Source organism: Callithrix jacchus, chromosome 10 (assembly GCF_049354715.1).
Source record: "Callithrix jacchus isolate 240 chromosome 10, calJac240_pri, whole genome shotgun sequence".
NCBI classification, from domain to species: Eukaryota; Metazoa; Chordata; class Mammalia; order Primates; family Cebidae; genus Callithrix; species Callithrix jacchus.
In genome coordinates, this window is record NC_133511.1 from 24031019 (window position 1) to 24056792 (window position 25774).

Genomic DNA, 25774 nt, shown 5'->3' on the forward strand with positions numbered 1-25774 from the left:
TATTTTGGATACCAGAAAAAAGAAGAGACCAAAAAAAAAAACTGTAGGAAAGATAACTTGAATTATGATAGTCTCCATAACATTCAATGAAAGATTTAGAAATAAGCTATTTTGTCTTCAGTTTTGTCTTTTGTTACCTTGAAAAATAACTTTTTAAATCATATAGGTCTCAGCATTTGAAGCACAATGATCTTTTCAGGGCCCAGAGCTTCAAACGTTCTTAAGTGAGGCACTGTTCTCTGTGAGAGACTTTCTGTTCCTCACCTCCGAAGCGCTAATTACATGATTGGAGCTCAGCACTGCCTGGCACATAGTATGTGCTGGATAAATGTTGCTTGTTTCTTCTCTACTTTCTTTTTCATCTCTTTATAAACCCCATCCAAACCACTAATACATGTATAATGTGGAGCTCTCAACTTGTTCATCCACTACAAAATCCTTACTACAGAGAATATGGTGGAGCACAGATAATTCTCAGAGCAGTGAAACTACTCTCTATGATACTATAATGGTGGATACAAGTCATCATACGTTTGTCCAAACCCACAAAATGTACTACAGACAGTAAGTCCTGCTGCAAATTACAGATTCTGGGTGATCACGTGGCTGGTGCAGCTTCATCAATTGTGACAAACGTACCACTCTGCTGGGGAATGATGATAGTGGGGGAGGCTGTGCATGTGTTGGGGTAGGGGGTATGTGGGAACTCTCTGTACTTCCCTCTCAATTTAGCTGTGACCTAAAACTGCTCTGAAAAAACAAACTCTTAAAAAAGAGAGAGAAAAAAAAACGTGGAACAGCAGTGAGCTGGGAGACCTGGCCCTCCTTTTTCTTGTGATGTGATTTGAGTGCTAAATTATCCATGGAGGGAGTCCCAACCTCATGTCACCTGTTTTTTCACCACAAAATGAAAATGCATCAGCTCCTGTAATTTTTCCTTGTGGGAAATGATGATGGGAAACCAATGCCAAAGGCTTTCTTCCTGCTCCTGCTCCTTTCCTTCAAGACCACCCCCAGCCTGCATCTATGCTCAAAATCCAGGCCATAAATTCTCTAAAAGATGTTATCTATCTCAGGGTAGACATCAGCATCAAAACCACAAGAGCCTGATGCCAAAATGCAGGTTAGCTGATGCCACCCATGGCTGCCCTGTCTGGTACAGTAGCTATGTGGAAGGGGAAAAACTACCAGAGCAGAATCCAGAGTCAGTGCATTTGGCTGGCCTGGGGCAGATGGCAGAATGCTGTTCCCATTCCTTCCATGGTTCAGCATGGCCCCTCCAGAAAACCTGGGCACAGGAGGTGGCCGACAGTGTCTGCCAGATGCAAAAGTTTCAAAAGAGATGAAGAGTGATCCCCAGAAAATTCCATATTGGTTGTGTCCCAGCTTTCACTCTCCTTCTTGCAAAGCGCTGACCGAAAAGAGTGTTCCTGTTCCAGAACTTCCTATCAGGAGTTCTTTCCCAGTAACTTCAGTAACAGGCAGGCTGCCTTCATGGTCATCCCATGTAGGAACTTCCCAGGGAACACAAACATGATGAAGCTGCCCAAGACAAGATAAGTTCCAGTCTGCCACGTTAGATCAGTAGTCTTCTGTCTCAAGATTCTCCTGCCGTTGGATACACAGCAACTGCACATAGCATCCTCTGCTTCATTTGTGTTTCTTTTATTTGTGTTGGAATCTTTCTTCAGATGCTCAAAGATCCCTAAATGTTTTCTCCAAACTAAAAATATTCTTAGTTTTCTCTAATTTCTCCTTCTGCGAAATGACTATAGGCATTGGTAGCCACTCAGTGGGCTTGGGCCATGCATGGAAACTAGAGGATGACACTCATCCTGGTTCACGTGGGCTATTTTTTGGAGGAACATCAATTTCAATATCTCTAGGCTGGTAAGTCTCCCCAGAAAGGGGACCATAGTCTTTTAGTCTATGGGGTGGAGAGAGAGAGAGTCCTTAGTAATGATGCAATGTTAAGAGAACTCAGTGATTAACTCCAAGAATTTCACATGATCCCTATCTTTTCAGCTCAGTCCCCTTACCCTCCTTCGCTGTGCCTTGTGTCCAGAGTCCAGGGCTCCTCTAGTTCAAACTCCCGCCAGAGTAAACTTTAAGACTTCTGCCAGGCTGGGGAAGGGCAGAAAAAATGCAAAACTGTTTCTATGAGAAGGGAGGAAAAATAAGAAAAACATGTGATAATATTTCCACACCTTTTCTGGAATGTTAGCTATAGTAGCAAGTTACTGAAACTCTCTAAGTGTCAGCTACCACGTCTGTTAAATGGGAAAATAAAACTTACCTGTCACTGGTGTGTAACTCAAGAAGTGGCTCCCTTTTTTGTTGTTACCTATCACACAGTATTTTAAAAATAAATTTTACTAAATTTAACGTAGAATATAAAACTTCATATTTCCTTTAGAAAGGAAGGACATCAGCTGAAAAGAAGTATCTGACACTAAGGAAAGTGCATTCCACAAATTACATACAATAACATAACAGCCATATGAGGCTGGTATTATTCCTATTTTACAACTAACTAAACTGAGTTTAATATAGTAAAATAATTAACTTCAATATATTTGGTTAGAAAAAGAGCAGAGCTACAACTCATGCCTACTATACCTCAGAAGAGTGTGCAGTTATCAGTATACCAGTCTGCAACATAACCAGACTTATAACAGATTAAAAACTATAACTGATTAGTAAGTTGTGATTATAACAAGGGGAGATCCAGGCAATAATTAGTCCTCTTGTTCTCAGAGAAATTAAAAAGATACAGCAATATCATTCAGTGCAAAAATATAGGCTTTAAGGCCAGTCCAGGCTGCTTCAAGCTCTAACTCCCTCATTTACTGTGATGAACAATGATGAACTGTTCCTCACAGTAGTAGAATTTCTTTCTTTTTTTTTTTGAGACGGAGTCTTGTTCTGTCACTAGGCGGGAGTACAATGGCACCATTTCAGCTCACTGTAACCTCTGCCTCCCAGGTTCAAGCAATTCTCTTGTCTCAGCCTTCCTAGTAGCTGGGATTATAGGCAGCCTCTACCACACCTAGCTAATTTGTTGTATTTTTAGTAGAGATAGGGTTTCACTATGTTGGCCAGGCTGGTCTCGAACTCCTGACCTCAGGTGATCCACCTGCCTCAGCCTCCCAAAGTGCTGTGATTACAGGTGTGAGCCACCGTGCCCAGCGTGGTAGTGGGGATTTCTTAAGCAAAGCCAAGGCATTGGCAGTGTCAGTCTCCCAAGGGAGACATAGACTCAGAAACAAAAGCCAACACTGAGAAAAACAGCCCTACATAGATGGAGGAAGGAAAAGTCAGCCTCTCTCTGTACCTGGACTTTGAGGCAGACATATTCAAGTGAGACTTTAAATATTGATTCCATGTGATGGAAGCAGCCACCACAGAACACATGACCCAGCCTCAGCCACTCGGGTGCTTCCACTCAGAACCATGTCTCTGAAGAAATGCAGAGTTCATAATGGAGAAGGCAGAGGCAACATATTCCAGCTCTGGAGTGTGCTGAGATTTGGGGGTGGGGCTGCTGCCAGCAGTGCTCAGCTGCCTGTGGAGGTGGTGTTGGTTGTGCCCGTCAGCATCCTGACAGTTTCTGCGGTGTGACTTGGCTGTGTTTCCGGCTGTCTGCCTTCTGAATCCTGCCTGTTCTCAAGCCTGGTTCTTTCCAATAGCCCATTTCCTTCCAATAAACTCCTCTCTTGCGCAAGTTAACAAGCGTCAGATACAGTTGTTTCCACCTCAGAACGCTGACTGGTTATAGTGGAAGCTAGCCTGGCACAAGGCTGAGGAAGGGGTGGGAGGAGGTCAGTGTCTAGGCTGTGCAGCAGCTCTCTCAACATACCTTACGTAAACCCCAATACATCATCACCTTAGTGACAGGGTGACAGATCCTATTCTTGCTTCCCACACAAAAAAACAACTGTGCTCTATTTGGATGTATTTGAACCTTCCAGGTTGCTTTTGATAGTGATAGGGGAAAAAAAATAGATAAAAAGATCAGATTCTGAAGACCACCATTCTTTATCTGCTTACACCTAAAATTATTTGTGGGATTCTTAAGCCCTTTATCATTGCAAGATATACATACATACATTCCTGCACTCTAAATTGTATGTAATGCAGGAATAAAATGTAGGAACCAAATAGGTAAAATGCAGGAATTTCAAGTGTCCCAATCAATGTGTATCCAGATAAAGATACAGAATGTTTCCAACGCATCAGAAGATTCCTTCATCCCCTTCCCAGTCAATACTATTTTTTATCTTCTATCACATATGTTTACTTTCCTCTGTCCTTGAACTTTATATAAATGAAGCCATTTAATACATATCTTTTCATGCCTGGTTCATTATGTCTGTGAGCGCCATCCATGTTGGGTGCTGTAGTAGATGATTCTTCCTTATTGCTGCACCGACACTAAGTATTATGTAATTTATTTATCCATCTTCTATTCATAACAATGGGTATTTCTTAAAAGAGCAAATATTTTCCCTTTTATAAGGGAAAAGAGCTAATGCATGCTTGGTTTAATACCCAGGTGATGGATTAATAGGTGCAGCAAACCACCATGGCACACATTTACCATGTAACAAACATGCACATCTAGCACATGTACCCCAGAACTTCAAAAGAAAATAAAAAGAGTAAGTCAGATTTTGATGCTTTCGTGATGGTAGAATAAATGTAAACAGAGTTCATTTGCTACACAGATGTAATATATTGGATATATGTATCAACTGAACGTTTTCTGGGCAGTTTTGTAAAATAATGGTCATCAGTTAATCCATCAAATTTGTTAATGCTTATTAAATCTAATGGCATAATTATTAATTTAGTGTTTAACTAACAAGAATATAGCTGGCATTTAGATCTTAAATGACCTATGTTATAACAAAGATCTATTTTACATGGGCTATGTTTCACAGGTTAATGGCTATCGAGGTGCCTTATGTAATCAATACAGGAAGGAGTTTATTGTCCATTTTATAAAATTGGAGATGTGATTTTAATTCTAAAATAATTATTGCTTATTGTATATGATGTATCTTACAGATCATTGATCATATTTTTATTTGACACTAAATTTTCCCCCAAACACCATGTCTCATTATGGCATTATTACTATAGAAATACACAGTAAGGTTTATGTTATGCTGGGAACATACTGCTCTGAGTCCTGAATGACAAGGAGAAGCCAACAAGTAAAGGAGAGGACAGGCCATTCAGGCAGAGAAATGACCAGAGTCCCAAACACTACACAGTTGAGGAAAAGCAAATGATATTAGGAGATGAATCACTGAGTATATAAAAAGGTGGATAGAATATTTTGGGGCGAGGAATGATAACAGGGACAATCATTCCCCATTTAGCACTCTGAGGGGAGAACTAACGGAGAAATAAGATACAGCAGTCATAAGAAGATCAAAAGATGAGCTTTTAATGTGGATAAAGTTGATTGGAAGGCAGAGCTTTGATCTGCAACCACAGTAGAATTCTCTAATGCTGTCTAACGCCACAGAGTAATTTTACAAACCCAGCTACAATCACTTTCCTACAAATTGGGTGACAGCACATCACATGCTCAGTTTGGTCTCTCAGTCCTAGCAGTCAGAAGCATAACAACCCCTTTAGAAAGAGTAAGGAAGGAAATGTGAGCAAGAAAGAATTATTTTCATTTTATGCTCCCCTAGAGCATGGAAAAATAGGTTTTCAGTCAAAGAGAAATGGAATCATTAAAAACCATTTAAACCAAAGCAGCCCCTTCACAGGATTTATTTGCATAAAGTCATATTTCCTCTTATGGACCAACATAGAAACATGTATCTCACATATGTGCATAGCCACATGTAAAAACTTATTCCCAGCATTCCATAAATATAACTCAAATCTCCTTGTATTTGAGTACAAAATATTTAATTTTTTACAGCCCCAAAGAAGTAAATAGAAAGTTTAAAAACATAGCTTCCCCTCAAAGTATTTTCCTGTACTAGTCAGCGATATGCACAGCGATCTGGGAGCTCAGGATATTTGGGTATAATTATTTTAGATAACTAAACAAAATGCTTCTCAAATCCAAAGCACTTTGGAGACATCCTGCCCTATTTGGGATGTCTCTGCAAGCTATATTAGGAAACTGCTTGCACTGTAGACAACTTTGAGAAAGAGAAACACTACTCAGAAGCAATTCATCAGCACTTCCAATTTATGATGAAATTCCTGAATTCAGAGCATGGACGAGAAACTCTACTCCACTATTCTCTGTATGAGCAAGCAGAGAAGAGAGATGTGTAACTGTCAATCATAATCTTCATCTTTCCTTTGTGCCTCTGTCCTACAGCCTGGTAAAGTAAGCGAGTATACCCACACTGGCCAGACAAGAGCTTGGAAAATTCATCTTTCAGTTCACCAGCTCAGTTCTCTGGTGCAGAATCTAAAGAACAGAATAAACCCATATGGTTTACAGTATTGTCAGTGGGATGTAGGAAAATCACAGGTTTAATGCAGGGCTAATAAAGGAGGCACCATTAGGACATGTGGGCTGAAGTGGACAAGGAGAGAGCAGTGTGGGAGGGCCACTTGGCATGAATGAGACTCCTGGTGGATAATTGCAGTCCACAGCACTCCCACAGGAAGAGGCCAGAGGAATAAATATCCTGCCTTGCTCTTTTCTTTCCCTGCATTGTTCACTAAGACAAAGGACAAGAAAGTCTGCTAATGCAGTTCAGATCAGCCAGACTCCCAGAGGACAGTGCAGGATGAAAACGTGCAGAGAATGCATTTGAAGGTTGAACAGAGGACAATCAGCATAGTCGGAATCACAACCCTACAAATGAGGCCCAAATGGATAGGACAAGTAAAATGATAAAATGTAGGCCACTCAACTATCTCAGGCATATGGAACAGGAGGCCGGGAGCAGCAAAAAGACATCCAAGTCCTCCAGTGGGGTGGGATCTGTTGAAAACTGCTAGTTTTCGTCAGTAATGGAACAGGGCCAGGGTAAGTAGGACAGAGTCAGTGGCTGCAGCTCTAAATGTCTGAGAAGAGCAAAGACGGAGGAAGCAAGGGTATCACTAACAGCAAAACAGTCCACTTTTCCATTCTAAAGGAGAATAATTGATTCCAATGGGCAAAACGAAAACTTTACCCAACAAATAGAAACTAAAAATATAGATAGGTACACCAAGAAAAGGAAAAGCTCAAGCAACAAATGCAGTTTGGATTTGGGGAAGTGGGTTTTGCTAACATCACAGCAGCAACCTAAAAATGATTGCCAGTTGGGAGCTGTACCATGTCCTTTCAGTGCTCCTCCTATGTCCCCTCACATTCCTTTATCAAATTTTGTTTGTTTGCTTTTTAAAACAGAGTCTCACTCTGTCTCCCAGGCTGGAGTGCAGTGGTGCAATCTTGGCCCACTACAACCTCCGTACCCTGGGTTCAAGCAATTCTCCTGCCTCAGCCTCCATAGTAGGTGGGATTATAGGCATGCATTACCATGGTCTGCTAATTTTTTGTGTATTTTTTAGTAGAGAAGAGGTTTCACCATGTTGGCCAGGCTGGTCTTGAACTACTGACCTCAGGTGATCAGCCCACCTCAGCCTCCCAAAGTGCTGGGATTACAGATGTGATCCACTGTGCCTGGCCCTTATCAGATTTTTATGCACACCAGTATAAAATAAGTTTTCACAAAATTCGAACACCTGTACCTGCTTCTCTTTGCCAGACAGCTGGCCTCAGGATGCTCGAGTCTGGTTTACCTACACAGGAGATGCAAATTGGTTGGAAATTTGCACTTCTTTGGAGGCAATGCAAAAGGAATGACTGATTAGTGTGAAGGCATAAATACTCTAGCCCCGTTACCACTGATAAGGACAACTCCGACATGTGAGCTGAACTGAATTTAGAACTTCTAAATCATACATAACTGCTAGATATGTATTCTTTTATATTTGTGATATATTTCTTAAAATTCAGACTTTGAGCAGGAGCAAAGCCTAAGAACCCTATAAGAGTCCAGAGAAGCAAGAAGCCACCTACAAAAATAGGAGGTAAATGAAAACTGAGAGCAAGTTCCCAGCACTCTAAAGAAAAATCTAACTTGATGGATTGGTTGCAGGATCTCTTTCCAGCTCATTGTCTGTGTTCCCCTCCTTTCCGTGAATGATCAAATGGCATCCCCAGTTCCTTCATGAAAAGGAAAGAGATTTCAAATTAGAAATAAATCTTTTGGACAGTGTTTATATTACAATGTGTCGTTTATATATGTAGTTCTCCCACCAAAGGGTGGGTTCAATTGTTCTAAATAAAAAGTTTTGCAGTCCCTAGGAAGTCCAAACTTAAAGTGTTCCTACAAGTTTTACTACATAAAGATACCTGTTTTCTGAGGACCCTAATTGACTGCTAGATAAAGATTATGAAGATGAGAGTTGACAAAAAACATTTAAGTAGAAAAAATTTTTAAATAGAATCTCCACTTTTTTTTAAAGTGCTGCCTTAATGAGGCTAATTTCTGACTGTGTGCACTGCACTTGCCACTTAGACCTGAGTCCCTTTAGGAAAAGATCCTTCTCATTCAGATAAAGAAGACAGAGGGGCAGATGTAGAATAAACTCACAAAAACAGAGAGCAACCACTGTGGAGAAAATAGGCCATTCACCTATATTTTGAAATGCTATCTGTTCTCTTTAAATATGTTTGAATTTACGGATTTAGGAAATGAAACATGGCCTTGTAAATAAATAATTTTCTCAGCCTCCTGGAATCTTCATTCTTTCCCTAATAGTTATTAGGCATCTACTGCCAGTCACTCTCCAAGCAATGTTGAGGTAACCATGCCCTCAATGAATTTATATTCTTCATCTATGTATCTATACTTTCACCAATACCACGTTGTCTTAAATAATATAGCTTCGTTGTAAGTCTTGAAATCAAGTGGTATCAGTCTTCTGACTTTATTATTCTTCAGAATTATGTTGGCTATCCTGAGTTTTGTCCCTTTTCATATAACTTTTTGAATCAGCTTGCTGATAAATAAAATAACTTGCTGGGATTTTTATTGTGATTGCATTGAGTCTATAAATCAAATTGGAAGGAACTTAAATCTTAGTAATGTTGAGTCTGTTCATGATCATAGACTAGCTCCTTATTTTTATAGATCGTTCATTTGTTTCATAGTTTTCCTCATATAGATTTTGTACATATTTTGTGTTTTTAATTTCAAATTAAAAACATTTATCCATTGCTGGTATATGTAAAAGCAATTAACTTTTTATGTTTTTTCTATTTTTATAGTAACATTGTCTCCTGAAACTCGTTATAATTGTTTATCAATTCCATGGGGTTTTTATGTTCATTCTTTGTGATTTTCAACCCAGACATTTATGTCAGCTGCAAACAAAGTTTTATTTCTTCCTTCCCAATCTGTATACCGTTTACATCCTTTTCTGTATGATTACATTAGCTAGGACTTCCAATACCGTATTGAATGGGAGTGGTGAGAAGCAGCATCCTGTCTTTGTCCTGATCTTCTGAAGAAAGCACCTAGTTTCTCGCCAATAAATCTGATGCTGTCAGTAAGGTTTTTATGTAGAGGTTCTTTATCAGATACAAAAGTTCCCCTTTATTCGTAGTTTTTTAGGAATTCTTTCATGAATGGGTGTGGGATTTTCTCAAGTGTTTTTTGTGTATCTACTGATAGGATCTTGTCTCTTTTTTTCTTTAAACTTCTCTAATCTTTTTTTTTTTTTTTTTCTGAGACGGAGTTTTCCTCTTGTTACCCAGGCTGGAGTGCAATGGCCCGATCTCGGCTCACCGCAACCTCCGCCTCCTGGGTTCAGGCAATTCTCCTGCCTCAGCCTCTCGAGTAGCTGGGATTACAGGCACGCGCCACCATGCCCGGCTAATTTTTTTTTGTATCTTTAGTAGAGACGGGGTTTCACCATGTTGACCAGGATGGTCTCGATCTCTTGACCTCGTGATCCACCCGCCTTGGCCTCCCAAAGTGCTGGGATTACAGGCGTGAGCCACCACGCCCGGCCTAAACTTCTCTAATCTTAATAAAGCATTTTATATTATTCTATCTTTTTCTCCTTTGTTAAAAGATCAATTATATTTTTTAAAACAAATTTTAGTGGGTACTCTAAAGTTTGCAGCATGAATTTACAACTAATATAAGTCTACTTTCAAATAACACAGTGTCATTTCCTGGGTAGTGCAGGTGCTTTATAACAGAGTATTCCCAATCCCTCCCTTCCAACTCTTATAACATTGCTGTCATTTATGTCATCTATTCATAAGCTATGGTTACCCAATGTGTTGGTGCTATTATCATTTTCACAATCATTTCTCTGTTAGATTAATTAAGACTAAGAAAAACAAAGGAGTTTATTTAACTTTCACTTATTCCTCCTCTAATGACTTCCCTTTTTATGTAAATCTTAGTTTCTTACCTATACCTTCTTTCTGAAGAACTCCTTTCTTGCATGGCAGGTCTACCGGCAACAAATTCTCTCAGCTTTTGTTTGTCCAAAGAAGTTTTTTTTTTTTTTGAGACGGAGTTTCGCTCTTGTTACCCAGGCTGGAGTGCAATGGCGCGATCTCCACTCACTACAATCTCTGCTTCCTGAATTCAGGCAATTCTCCTGCCTCAGCCTCCCGAGTAGCTGGGATTACAGGCACGCACCACCATGCCCAGCTAATTTTGTGTATTTTTAGTAGAGACAGGGTTTCACCATCTTGACCAGGATGGTCTCGATCTCTTGACCTCGTGATCCACCCGCCTAGGCCTCCCAAAGTGCTGGGATTACAGGCTTGAGCCACCGCGCCCGGCCCCAGAGAAGTTTTTACCAAACTCTCCATTACTTTTGAGGGATAATTTCACCAGACACAAAATTCTAGGTTGGTGAATTGTTGCTGCTGCTGTTGTTTTTCCAGCACTTTAAATGTTACTCTACTCTCTTCTTGCTTGCATGGTTTCTGAATAAAAATCTAATATATTTCTTATTCTCATTCTTTTATAGATAAGATCATATAAGTAAGACAGGTATTTTTCCTCTGGCTTCTTTCAAGATTTTTTTTATTGTTAGGCTTTCTGCCATATGAATATGGTATGGCTAGGTGTAGACATTTTATCTCTTGTTACTGTTTAGTGAGGTTCTTAGATCTATAGTTTGGTGTCATTCATTTTGGAAAATTCTTAGCCATTATTATTTTAAATATATCTTCTGTTTTTTTTTCTTTTTCTCTCTCTTCTAGTATTTTTATTATGCATACGTCACGCTTTTTATAATTGTTCCACAATTCTTGCGTATTCTGTTCCTCTTTGTTGTTGTTGTTCTATTTTCTCTTGACATTTCTGTTTGGGAAATGTCTGCTAACATATCTTTAGGACCACCGATTCTTTCCTCTACCACACCCAGTCTACTTATGAATCCATCAAAGGCATTTTTCATTTCTCTTACAGTGGCTTTGGTGTTTTCAGTATTTCCTTTTGATTCTTTCTTAGAGTTTCCATCTCTCTGCTTACATTGCCTGCCCATCTGTTCTTGCCAGATGTCTGCTCTTTTCATTAGAGCCCTGGGCATATTAATCATAGCTACTTTAAATTCCCAGTCTGATAATTCCAACATCCTCCCTTATATCTTAGTGTGGTTGCTTGTTTTGTCTGTGTTTGCTGTAGCTGTAGGTGTCTAAAGCTTTAATTTTCTCTAGTACCAATTCGTCTCCCCTTGTTGTCTCAGGATTTCCCTGACAGATTCTGAGCTGTGCTCTAAACCCCTGTTTTTATACAGGAGATTAACTGGTGTGACAGTGAAGTGTGGGCGGGAGACAAAACGTTCTCTATTGCTATGATTAAGTCTCAGTCTTTTAGTTGGCCTATTCCCTGGGGCTGTGAACTTCACAAGTGCCTCTCAGTGCTTTCTACCTCTTTTTTTTTTTAAGAGAGAAAAAAAGAAAAAGAAAGAAAGAAAGAAAAGAATGAAAGGAAGAAAGACAAAAAGAATAAAAAAAGAAAAATAAAAGAATGAAAGAGAGGAAGAAAGAGGAAGAGGAAGAGGAAGAGAGAACAGGAGTGTTGCTTTATTGCCCAGGCTAGAATGCAGTCTAAAAATGGGTATTGAAAACCTCTTTTATGCCAATAATTGTGCTTAACAATGGAGACAGGAAGGAATAAGGGAGGAAAATAACGAACAAGCAGCCAACCAATATTTCATTTAAACCTGTGAAATGCTATGCAATTACTGAGCAGTGATTTACTTCCAATTATGTGGTCACTTTTAGAGTAGAAAGTAGTGCTTTCTACTTCTTAGGTGAGGCAGAAAGACTAGAGGGAATGGGAGGGGACTGAGGTTGGGAACATCACTTCCCCAGTATTGTGTAGACTGAAGTATAGTTTTCTGGGAGGTCAAGTGAGAACAAAAAGCTCTGAGTGTATTTTCCTCAAGGGCAGCAACAATCAAAGATACAGGTGATCAAATCATGGGGTGGAGATGGAAAAGCAGAAGAAACCCAAATGTCGCCAGAGCTGAAATTACCATGAGTTAGCTGCGTTTCCTCCTTTTTTCTCCTCTGTCCTCTTCTGTCCTATTCATTCTCTAACCCATCCCTCTTCTGTGTTTGATTTCTCTTCTTGTTGCCTAATGATATCCTCTGCTCCCTCCTCTTTAAATCATTTCCACTGGAAGGTACGTCCCCAAATCCCCTTTTATTAAATTTCAAAACAAAAAAGAGTCCCTAGATATATAAAGATAGAGAGATATGCTTGTATATGCCTATTAGATTTCTTGTAATAGTTGCATCCAGGAGGAAGAATGTAAGCATAGGTGAACTGATGTGAAAAGAAGTCTTGTTTCTACTGTATACATGTTTGTACTGTTTAATTTTTTACCATTACATGTATTCTCAAGAAAAATATATCCCTTCTTAAGTGGAAGCTGCTAATCACCCACCCATAATCCAATTACTGCCATCTGCAGAAGGAAACAAGTGCTACAGCAAACATCTTGTTTCATAGTGAAAGCCTTAATGCCTTTATCATAAGGTCAGAAACAAGACAGGGATATCCGTTCTTATCTCTATACAGCATTGCATTGGAAGTCTTAGATAGGACAATGAAAAAAATAAAATAAATAAAAGGTGTAAAGATCATTAAGGAAGAATCAAACATGTCTTTATTTGCAGATTCCAGAATATATACAGAAAAAATGAAGTATAAATTCTTACTTTCTCTTTTGTCTAGTTTAGGAACAATTAGAATTCGTAAATGATAGGGACATAGATGAACCTAGAAACCATCATTCTCAGCAAACTGACACAAGAACAAAATATCAAACACCGCATGTTCTCACTCATAGACAGGTGTTGAACAATGAGAATACATGGACACAGGGAGGGGAGCATTACAGACTGGGGTCTGTGGGGGGGAAATAGGGGAGGGACAGTGGGAAGTGGGGAGCTGGGGAGGGATAACATGGGGAGAAATGCCAGATATAGGTGATGGGAAGGAAGGCAGCAAACCACATTGCCATATCTGTACCTATGCAACAATCTTGCATGTTCTTCACCTGTACCCCAAAACCTAAAATGCGATAAAATATATATTTTTAAAAAATACAAAGAAAATAAATAAATAAGAATTCATAAATGAAATAACAAAGTTGCTAGATACAAATTCAATGTACAAAAAACAACTGTGTTCATACTACTAATAAACAATTAAAAATTAAATTTTAAAAAGTTATTGAAAATAAAGTAAAAGGTAGAAAAGGATGAAATTTCACTTCAAAACAAGACTAGCCTGTCTGTTTTTCTCATTATTATTCACTATTGTAATGTAGAATACAGCACTGTGGCTCCAAGTCAACTTCTCTCCAATTAGTCCCACTAAATTATTGTCACCTGATCTTCAAATACACACACACAAATACAGCCTATAAAATTTAGGGAGGAGAAAAAGTCTTTTCCATAAATGATGCTGATGCAACATAATATCTTTATTAAAGAAACAAAGCTACTTCATACATACATAACTGATTTAAAATTGATCTAAAAACTAAATATTAAAGGAAAAATCATGAAACTCTCAAAGTAAACCTGAGAATGACTTTGTGACTACGTAGCAGGAAAAAATTAAACAGAACAAAGCATGAACAGTAATAGAGGTGGATAAGTGAACTTTCTTAAAATTTAAATATCATTCTCAAAGGACATAGTGAGTGGTCATGTGAATGGGCAAGCCAGAAACTGAGTAAAGATAACTGCAATGTGTGTGTCTGAAAAAGCACTCATATCCAGAATATACTTTCTAAAAAACTAAAATCAGTAAGAAAGAGACTAAAAACACTATTTTTAAGTGGCCAAACGACTTGAACAGGTACCTCACGAATGGTGATGTCCAAATAGCTAATGAACATGTAAAAAGTGCCCAACAAGGCTGGGTGTGGTGACTCACACCTGTAATTCCAACACTTTGGGATGCCAAGATGAGAGGATCACTTGAGCCCAGCAATTTGAGAACAGCCTGGGCAACATAGTGAGACCTCATCTCTACAAAAAATAGAAATATTGGCCAGGTGTGGTGGCATTTACTTATGGTTCTAGCTGCTCAAGAGACTGAGACAGGAAGATAGCTTGAGCCCAGACTGAGACAGGAAGATAGCTTGAGCTCCAGTGAGCCATTAGCACACCATTATACTCCAGGCTGACAACAGAGCAAGACCTTGTTTCTTTAAAAAAAAAAAAAAGTCATGAGTTTGAGACCAGCATGGCCAATATGGTGAAGCCCCATCTCTACTAAAAATACAAAAATTAGCAGGGCATGGTGGCATGCGCCTGTAATCCCAGCTACTCCTGAGACTAAGGAAGAAGAATTGCTTGAACTCGGGAGGTGGAGGTTGCAGTGAGCAGAGATCACACCACTGCACGCCAGCCTGGGCGACAAAGCAAGAATCTGTCTCAAAAAAAAATCATTATTTATTAGGGAAATATTTAAAAGACTAAAGCAACATTGTACTACACACCCAACAGAGTAATTAAAATGAGAAATGCTGAAAATAACAAGTGTTCATAAAGATGAAGAGTATCCTTTTCTGGAAATTGTTGATGGGAGTGCAAATCAGGTTAAATATTTTGGGAGACAATTTGATAGCTTTTAGAAGCCTAAACATATGCCTATCTTGTGACCCATAAAATGTACATCTAGGTATATGCCCAAACAAAGTAAGTGTATATTTGCAGCAAAATACATGTTCAAGAATGTTTATAGCAGCTTTATTAATAATATACAGAAATTGAAAACAAGGCAAATGTCCATAAAGAAGATAATTGATAAGTAAATTGCTCTACCTTCATACAACGGAATACTAAAACCGCAGTAACCAAGAACAGTGTTGTGGATGAATCTCACATGACTCTCTATGTTAGGTGAAACATAAAAAAGTAAATGCAGTATTTAACATTTATATGAAGCTGAAGCATGAGAAAAATGAAACTGTGATGATAAAGTAAGAATAGTGGATATCACCAGGAAGAGCGTAGGGAGTAGTAATTACTGGGAAAGAGCAGCAGGAATACTCTGAAATGATAAAAATCTTCTGTATTTTCATTTGGGTGGAGGTATGTAATCATAGCCTTATAGATGTGAAAAAAAATCATTGAGCAGTTAATGTTTGTGCACTTCACTTCAAAAATTATGATTCAATTTAAGAAGGGGTAGGGTGTTTTCATTGTACTGATTCTCCACCACTCCTACTGCACCCTCAAAACATGTGTCTCAAATTTAATAATCATTCCTCTCCTTTAGCATCAAAACACAGTCCTCCCCTACACTTTCATTTCCTTAACCATATCCTGATTAAACTGAAACATTTCAAAGGAAAAAGTTAAACATTAATCCAAACTTTCTCTTTTTCTAATAGAAGATAACTTTCCTAAGTTTGTAAATTAAACTATCTCCCAGACAGTTCATATGCCATGACTTCTGAAAGAATTGTTACCATTAGTAATGTGTTCAGACCAAAAACATTATTCTTCTGATACTTTATATAAAGTTGTACTTACACTTACCCAATGCTGTGAATATATGACCTCTCCTGAGACCACCATCTCTTTCCTTTATGCCCTACTGTTATTAACAGAAGGTCACAGATGTATGCAGTGTCTTAAAGTACAATAGCAATTGCTTCTCCTGACAACTAGTTGGTTGCTGTGGTTCTAATAGCACTTACCCAGAGCTGTCTATTATTAATGTAGATTATTCAGACCCTTGAGGTGAGGCTCCAAATTCTACCTCCCTTAATTTTCAAATAAAGAATGAAGCCTGTATCTAGCATACTTAACTCCTTCAAACCTGTTTATCTATGCCTTAGAAGGCCTTATATTATTAGCCTTGACCCTTAAGGCTCTATACCATCTCCATGGTCACCATCCTTGATTATATAAGAAATCTAAACTACTTCTCACTCACACACCCCAAAACTCTTTAAAAATTTCTCTTAACTTTTCGTCAAGACCACATCACCCATATTTTTCACTTCCAACACTCTTGCAAAAATGTTATTCCAAAAATTAACCCTTGGAAAGTTACATGACATCTGAAAAAAAGAAAAACACTTTAAAATGAAATCAGTTGGGGAAAAGATGGAACAAGAAAATGTAGCTGAAGGAAAACATAGCAGAGTAGATTAAAATTCAAGAGCCCGGACTCCAGTTTCAGCTCTGGCACCAGGTACATGTGTGTACATTGGCAGCTTACACAATATTTATGAGTGTGATGTATCGTATGAGGAGACTGAAGTAAAATGGTTCCATAAGCCTATTCAAGATTAAACGATGTATAATTGTAGAAACTATTCTCATGAAATAACAATTGGAATCGTTGGGTTGAATAAGCAGTGCAGGGAATAAGAGCACTTAAGAATAAAAGTTAAAATTTTTCTCAAGTATAGCAGAGAAAGCACTGGCAATGGTTCCCTCACTGAAAAGAAAAGAAAAGAAAAGAAAAGAAAAGAAAAGAAAAGAAAAGAAAAGAAAAGAAACACCCTGATTAACAAAGGTTTGGATTCCCTTTCTCAATCATTTAAGAATTTTCTGCAAAAGGTTCTCCTCAGGGCAGCTTTGACATCTTTATTCCTCAGGCTGTAGATTAATGGGTTAAACATGGGCACCACTGCAGTATAAAAAATGGAGGACACTTTCCCCTGGTCCAGGGGTAGAATAGAAGGTGGTTTGAGGTACATAAAAGCTCCTGACCCAAAGAAAAGCAATACCACAACTATGTGGGAGCTGCAGGTACTGAAGGCTTTAGACCTGCCCTCAGCAGAACTAATGTGGAGAATGCTGGAAAGAATAAAACCATAAGAGATAAAAATGGTGACAATGGGCACCCCAATGCCAATGGTCACAATAATAAAAACCAACAGCAAATTTATGTAAGAGCTGTTGCAGGAGAGCTCAAGGAGGGGAAGGATGTCACACATGTAGTGATTGACAAGGTTTTCTGCACAAAAGGTCATAAACATTATGTTTCCCATATGAGCCACAGCCCCCAAAGCCCCCATCCCATAGACACCCAACAAAAGGAGCAAGCACACCTGGGGAGACATGGTGACCATGTACAACAGTGGGTTACAGATGGCCACGTAGCGGTCATACGCCATTGCTGATAGAATATAGGAATCCGAAAAGACAAAGAAACAGAAGAAAAAAAACTGAGTCATACACCCTGCATAGGAGATCATGTTCTTCTTTGTGACAAAACTCATCAGCATTTTAGGGGTAATGGTAGTGGAATAACTAAAATCTATAAAGGACAAGTTGAAGAGGAAAAAGTACATAGGAATATGCAGGTGAGAGTTGAGCCCTATCAGGGTTATCAAGCCCAGGTTCCCCACCACAGTGACCACATAGAAACCTAGAAACAGGAAGAAGAGGGGGATCTGGAGTCCTGGCTGGTCCATTAAGCCTGCGAGGATAAACTCTGTCACAGACGAGGAGTTCTTGGCAGGCATTCTCCTCTAGGACTGTCTGTGAGAGAAAAAGAAAAAGTCGCTCAGAAAGAGAGAAAGGCTACACACTGGGGAGTTAGTGGAAATTAAGGGAATGGGAGGGAGAAGAAAAGAAACATTTACTGAGCACTAACTATGGGATAGGCACTGTTTAAATGCCGTGTGGCATTACATGCATCCCCGTTCCACAGATGAGGACGCCTAGCCTGGGCCACCTGCACAGTCCCAGTGCTACAGAGTTGCAGCTCTAGGTTCTGGCTCCCCTCTAGTCTGAGCTTTTCCTGACAGTGGGGGAAGGTAGTGATAAATACTTTATTTTCCACTCTATATTCTCAATGTCTACCTGATTTTTAGGGGTTTTTCTTTCCTTTTTTTAACAGAAATTAACGATTTAAAACTTTTACTTAAATGATATTTAATTACAAAAGAAAAAATCCACAGTGGACACAGAAAATATTGTCAACATGACTCATCATTAAATAAATGCAAATTAACGGTAGGAACAATAATATACGTTAGTGTGAGCTTCATAGGAATATCCAAATTTCTCCCCTTATCTTCTGACAGTTGACACTGAGCCTTCAATGACAAGCCAGGACTCTGACAGATGAGAGTGGTCTGAGCTTTCTTTTAACCACTCTACTGTAGCACCCGGTGGCTCAGACAAGCACTCACCCACTTCGGCTTGGAGCCACAGTGCTGCTCTCTACTGCCTATCACCCATCTCTTTTGTGGAAATCCAATGACCCTGCTGCAAAGAACGTGACAGCTTGGAGCCCAGACCCCTCTGCTTCTGCTACTCCACTTTGAAAATCTTGGTTCTCTTTGGGAATCTTGGTTCTCTTGCAGAGCTAGAGAAAACAATCTCTGATTATGACTTTGCCCAAAGGCTTCTGACCAGCTTCCAGGAATGAGACAGCAATCTTTCCTAACACCTTGGATAACAGGTATCTGGAGAGTTTTATTCTGGAGTAGAGACCTCAGTGAGCTAGTTACAGAGGCTCCCTCAGAGCCATCACCAGAGGCCACCTTCCCTAAGGAAAAGGAAATGTTTGTTTACACTCTTGATCATGCCTTTAATAACCTGTTCTTTCATTCAGGTTACAACTTTTTAAGCACAATTAAGGACAAGGCACTATGGGAAAAAACAATTTTTGCTACCTTGTATTAAGAACTTACTGTGTACCGAACACTGTATCCAACCCTGTACCTTCATACAGACACCAAGAATCCAACACCAATGTGCAAATGATCTTACCTCATTTATTTCTCACAACAACCTCATAAATTAGACATGTGAATCTCTGCTTTAAAAGTGAGAAGCACACACAGCTGACAGATTCCAGAATCTTAAGTCAAACCTTGGTTTGTCTAACTCCGATTTTCATGGTCTTACCCACTGGCTATACTACCTCCCTGTGAGTGATAATGAATTCTCTGAAGCAGGATTTTTACTTACGAGGATCTCATGAGATTCTTGATAGATAAAAACAAGCAGTCATAAAGGATGGCTGCTATAGTTTGGATACTTGACCTTCCAAACATCATGCTGAAATGTGATCCCTAATGACGGAAGTGGAGCCTAAGAGGAAGTGTTTGAGATAAGGGGGAGTGTAATCCCAGTGGTAATGAATTAATCCTCGCTCTATCAGTTCCCATGAGAGCCTCGCACCTCTCTTTCCTCTCGCTTCCTCTGTCTCGCTTCCTCTGTCTTGCTATGTGATCTCCACATACCAGTTCCCCTTGCCTTTTACTATGAGTGGAAGCTCCCTGAGGTCCTCATCAGAAGCAGATGCTGGCACCATGCTTCTTGAACAGCCTGCAGAACAGTGAGCCAAATAAAACTCTTTTCTTCATAAATAACCTAGTCTCTGGTATTCTTTCACAGCAACACATGTGGAATAAGACAAGGGTAGAAATTGTCAGAGCCAGGAAAGGTCAAATTAAGGAGTATTGGACTTCAGAGGAGAAGGGTCATTATTCCACTCACATCTAATATTTACCAAGGATGATATGAACTTTTCTAAGCTCAAAATATAAAGAAATCTTCCCTGGTTTTCCCGCATTACCTGTTCATGCAAATTAAGCTTGATAATTAAAAACAAATACTAATTAAGTAACTAATATCAACTTGCGTCAAGATGTAAAGGCCAGGGAAGGGACCCCACAGCTAATAGGTCAGATAATGGAGACTTGAAGAAAGATATAAACAAAAATAATATTCCTTCGGCAAATGCATATTGAGCACCTACTATGCCCAGAAACTCTTCTAAGTTCTTAGTTGGGAAAGAAAAACAAATTCTTGCCCTCGTGAAGTTTTCATTCAAGTGGGAGAAGACCAAAAAAAAGATATAAATGAAAGGAAAAAAAACATGTAACATGAAAAATGCTGTCCAAAAAAAAATCAAGAGAGGGGGTAGAGAAGGAAGGGGTACAGAGTTAATTTTAAATAGAGTAATCTGACATTTGAGCAATGACTCAGAAGAGATTTGAAGTGTTTGCTTGATATGATCAGTTACTCTTCTAAAACATTAGGCACTCATGGAGTATCCAGCAGCCTTCCAAGGCATGACATTTTTGCCCTGCACTTTAAATGCAGTATCTTAAGCCAAATTACTCGCTCTAAGGAAGAAAATTATGAAAATAGTAAAAAGATATAGGGGCAAGAGAACTTGCTGAGTATTCAGACAATTACAAGTCACACAATGTTGGTTAATGACTGAGAGTGATATGAAGGCTAAAAAAGCTTTGGGTAGTAACTTGCACTTTATAGCCCTTGCTATAAAAATATAGACTTTTGTGTATTAAAGATGACAGATTTCATAGCCAAGAAATAAACCTCTAATTGGGGAAATTCAAGCTTCAGTTAGCAGACAGGTTATATATGTTTTTAGTCAGAGTTAAAACATATATAACATAGCCCTCTTGGAGAAGTTATGAAATCATAAAACAAAGTCAGAAGTCTTCTTCCGGGCAAGTAAACTGCACATAGGCCAGAAGTGAACATATGTCGGTGAAGACCTGCTCGCCCTCAGCTCAGTCTCAGCACTTACCTTGTCTCATTGGTCAGTTCACTTGGAACTGTCTACATCCCAGAGTAATTCTAACGAATCCCAACCCCTGTCCTCAATCCCACTATATGCACTTAAGAAATAGAGAAAAAGAATCCATTATCAAAAAATTGAAATAAGCCCCACAACGTGGGCTTGTCTTGAGACCGAAAGGGCAAAGAGGACCTTAGGGGTTCATTTAACGTTTACTTTCCTCTAGAAGATTTAGAGAGTTCTTGTATTCCTGATGCAACACCAGGAAAGTTCTTCTGAGGTTTTTGTCATTTCAGAGATGGTTTCCATGGGAACTTCATTTCAAATGCATCAGCATTTTATTTCAAATGAACCAAGGTTTCTTCAAATCATTTTCACTGTTGATTTGCTCCAATACAAGCACAGAGAAGCATAGAAATAAATATTCTTGCTTAATTTACTTTTGATGCAGAACTGTCTGTTTTTCCAAAACTTGAATCTCTGTATAATGGAGTGTTTATTCTATTTATTGCTAACATGAACTTTATTAAAATATATATGAGACATAGATTATGACGTACTTATGTGGTAAGCATATGTACAATATGCTTTGTATATATGGCACACGCATTAACCTTCAGGTGGTTTCTCGTAGACTGTCAAACAGCACATGGGTGACGACGAAGGCAGCAACCTTCACTCCACACAAAAGAAATGTCGGAATGAGACACAATTTCAACAAAAAGCATAAGAAAGCCTGTCCAGAGAGAAAAGATGGCAGCTGAAATGTCTGCATATGAAATGATTCCAGTTAGGATCTAAGGATGGGCACAAAATTAGACTTATCTACCAGAAGTCATATGGTTTGCAGGTATACTTAATGGTATATTGGTTTTCAATATGTATATGTGGCATATAAAGGATACCAAAAAAATCTTTGACTTCCTAAAGAGATTTACAGTCTAATAGAGTAATCTCCCATTCTGTCTCTTTATCCTCCTTACCTACTCAATGTTCCAAAATTCCCCGTGACCAGTTCTCAATCATTTGTGCCTCTTCTTTCTTAAATTTTTGGGCATCTCATCTCACGTCTTTGAAAACATTTTCAAAATTGTTAGTACCTAAATTTGCTCTTACTTTTCTGTTAATTCTCTGTCCTGTGTATATGGCCTCTCTAATAAAATGTTCCAAACCAGGCGCTGTGGCTCATGCCTGTAATCCCGGCACTTTGGGAGGCCTAGGTGGGTGGATCCCTGGTCAACATGGTGAAACCCCGTCTCTACTAAAAACACAAAAAATTAGTTGGGCATGGTGGCACGTGCCTGTAATCCCAGCTACTCAGGAGGCTGAGGCAGGAGAATTGCCTGAACCCAGGAGGCAGAGGTTGCGGTGAGCCGAGATCGCGCCATTGCACTCCAGCCTGGGTAACAAGAGCGAAACTCCATCTCAAAAAAAAAAAAAGTTTCAGTGTCATGCTCTGTTGTCACCCTGAAATCAGCAAGTACAAAGATTAACATGTCAATGTCACCTTTGTCCCCAAAAAAGTCATCTGCTTAACCTATCCAGTTTTATTAGAAAGGTAGTAGAGGGATCCACTTTTAGATCTATTAACCCAGAAAAAATTATTAGTAACAATCCTTTTCACTATGAAATATATTCCACTTAGATCATAAATTGCATGATCTCTGTATGCGTTCAGAGCATAAACTTTAGGATCCAACCAGCTTCTACAATTACTTGCTCTGCCACTTACTAGCTGTGTGAACTTGAAAATATTTAACCTCTCCTGAGCTTCAAATTACTTATCTTAAAATGGGGATAATAATCATAAATGGTGCAGTGTCTAGTAATGTAAAATATGCAACACAGAAGGTACTAAAAAGTATTGGGTTGCTATGATTATATTCAAATCTATGCCCATGGATGAAAGGAGTATTCTAAATTGTGGTGGTATACAGGATCAGCTAAAACAGAGAGATTAAGACAGAAAGATAAGTAAAGGTGGTTTCACAAGCAGTAGAAACAGTAAAGCAAAAACAGAAGCAAGTGATGACATCATAAAGGAACATGATTTAATATCTCTATGGTTTGGAGAAGGACAGTAAGGAAAAAACAGAAATGAAATCTGACTAAAATTTTAGGACCACAGAGCTCTGAGTAGGATGGCAGAAAATGAACAAATAAGGAATGAGGAAGATACGAAGCTAGAGTTCAGTCTACATGATAAAATGCTGTTTGAACCCTTTGAAAGTAATAAGCTTTTAAAAACAGCAATGAAGGACCAGACCTTGGGAGAAAAGGAGTAAAAATGCAAATTGGGGAATCAACTAAACATAAGTGAACCCAAAAGAGTGATGAATTGTTCCAAGAAGAAATATTTAAAGACAGAATAGTCAATGATTAAGAACTAAGCTCTTCCAAAAATACCCACAATTAGAAAACAGGAGAAGGAAATTGACCAATGGAAAAAGCCAAGTGGAACAACTGAGAGCAAGATTTGGAAACAAACAGACCTGTAATCAAATTCCAATGCCACAGCTGTGTGAATTTGGAAAAGTTATTTAACACCATGGAGACATAGTGTTTCTATCTGAAAACCAGATATAGAAATTCCATTTGACCCAGCAATCCCATTACTGGGTATATATCCAAAGGATTATAAATCATTCTACTATAAGAACACATGCACACCAATGTTCATTGCAGCACAGTTTACAATAGCAAAGACCTGGAACCAACCCAAATGCCCATCAATGATAGACTGGACAAAGAAAATGCAGCACATATACACCATGGAATACTGTGCAGCCATCAAAAACGATGAGTTCGTGTCCTTTGTAGGGACATGGATGAACCTGGAAACCATCATTCTCAGCAAACTGACACAAGAACAGAAAATCAAACACCGCATGTTCTCACTCATAGGCGGGTGTTGAACAATGAGAACACATGGACACAGGGAGGGGAGCATCACACACTGGGGTCTGTAGGCGGGGGGAATAGGGGAGGGACAGCAGGGGGTGGGGAGCTGGGGAGAGAGAGCATGGGGAGAAATACCAGATATAGGTGATGGGGAGGAAGGCAGCAAATCATACTTCCATGTGTGTACCTATGCAACAATCTTGCATCTTCTTCACATGTATCCCAAAACCTAAAATGCAATTTAAAAAAAAAAGAAAACCAGATATAGTAATAACACACTTGCAGATGTGCATAGGCATAAAATTTGACTTCGCTGAATATTCATTCAGTGTTTCTTGAATTTATGGAATTCACAGAGGACAGAAAAAGAGAATTTCAAGAATACAGATAACTAATATTTCTGTGCATTCGAGAGAAAAAAAAGAACTGAAAATAAGTAACTTGTACCCTTGCACTCCAATTTTCTTTTTCCATAACACTATTTATCTATATTTTGACCTTAAACATTGGGAAGCACTCATCATTGAAGGCATCTTAGCCTGAAATTTCCTTTGTAAAGCACTTTAAGAACAAATTTTATTTTTTAATCAATTAATAACTGTTCGAAGTTTCTATTTCCTCTTTTGTAAATCTTAATAATTTGCATCTTTCAATGAATTTTCTAGTTCTTCTAAACTCTCAACTTTATTAACATAAAGTTTTTATAATATTCCATATATATACTATATATAAAAATAAATATAGTATTAATATATAGTATAAATAAATGCAGTGTCTAGTATGTGGAACATGCAACACAGAAGGTATTAAAAAGTGTCAGGTTGCATGATTATATTCAAATCTATGCCCATGGAGGAAAGGAGTATTTTAAACTACAGTGGTATACAGGGTCAGCTAAAACAGAGAGAAACTTAAGACAGGAAAATTAGTTAAGGCAGTTTCACAAGGAGTAGAAATAGTAAAGCAAAACAGAAGCAAGTGATGACATCATAAAGAAATATGATTTAATACCTCTATGGTTTAGAGAAGGACAGAAAGAAAAAAGCACAAATAAAATCTGATGTATAGTATATATATTATATATATGGAATACTATATATATTCTCTCTCTCTCTATATATATATATATGTATATGTATATATCTGTAGGATCTGTAGTGATTGACCCTTTTATTCTTGATATTATTAATTTTAGCTTTAGATCTGTTTCATGATTGGCCTAACTAAAATTTTATTAATTGAAAAATTAAAATTTTATTGAGTTTTTACAAGGGCTGCATTCTGTTTTCATTGATTTTTCACTATTGTTAATCTTCTATTTCATTAATTTATACTTCACCTTTATCATTTCTTTCCTTTTGCTTACTTTGGGTTCAATTTGCTATTCTATTTCTAGGTTTTTACAATGAGGGTCATTGGTTATTAATTTTAAACTTTTCTTCTCTACTATGAAAACTTAAAATTATAAATCTATCTCCAAAACTGCTTTAGCTGAATCATACAAGGTCTTGTGGGGTTTTTTTTTTTTTTTTTCATTTTTATGCAGTTAGAAAATATTTTCTAATTTCCATCATGGTTTCTTTTTCAATAATTGGGTTATTTAGAAATGTGTAGTTCAATTTCCAAATATTTAGAGATTTTACAGAGATCTGTTCTTAGTTTCTAATTTAATTCTACAGTAGTCAGAGAACATATTCTGTGTGTTTTCAGTACTTCTAAATTTATTGAAACTTGTTTAATCTCCCAGCATATGGTCTGTCTTGGTGAATTTTCCATTGGTACTTGAAAAAAATCTGTATTCTATTGTTGTT

General features: G+C 38.3%; 1 protein-coding gene across 1 annotated transcript; it reads right to left on the reverse strand.

The window, feature by feature from the left end:
- Window positions 1-13162: 13162 nt before the first annotated feature.
- LOC100400918 (olfactory receptor 8B12) lies at window positions 13163-18266 on the reverse strand. Its single transcript, XM_009007140.6, has one exon. The coding sequence runs from the start codon at window positions 18019-18021 to the stop codon at window positions 17083-17085; it is 939 nt and encodes a 312-aa protein (XP_009005388.3). The 5' UTR covers window positions 18022-18266; the 3' UTR covers window positions 13163-17082.
- Between the last annotated feature and the right edge of the window lie 7508 nt (window positions 18267-25774).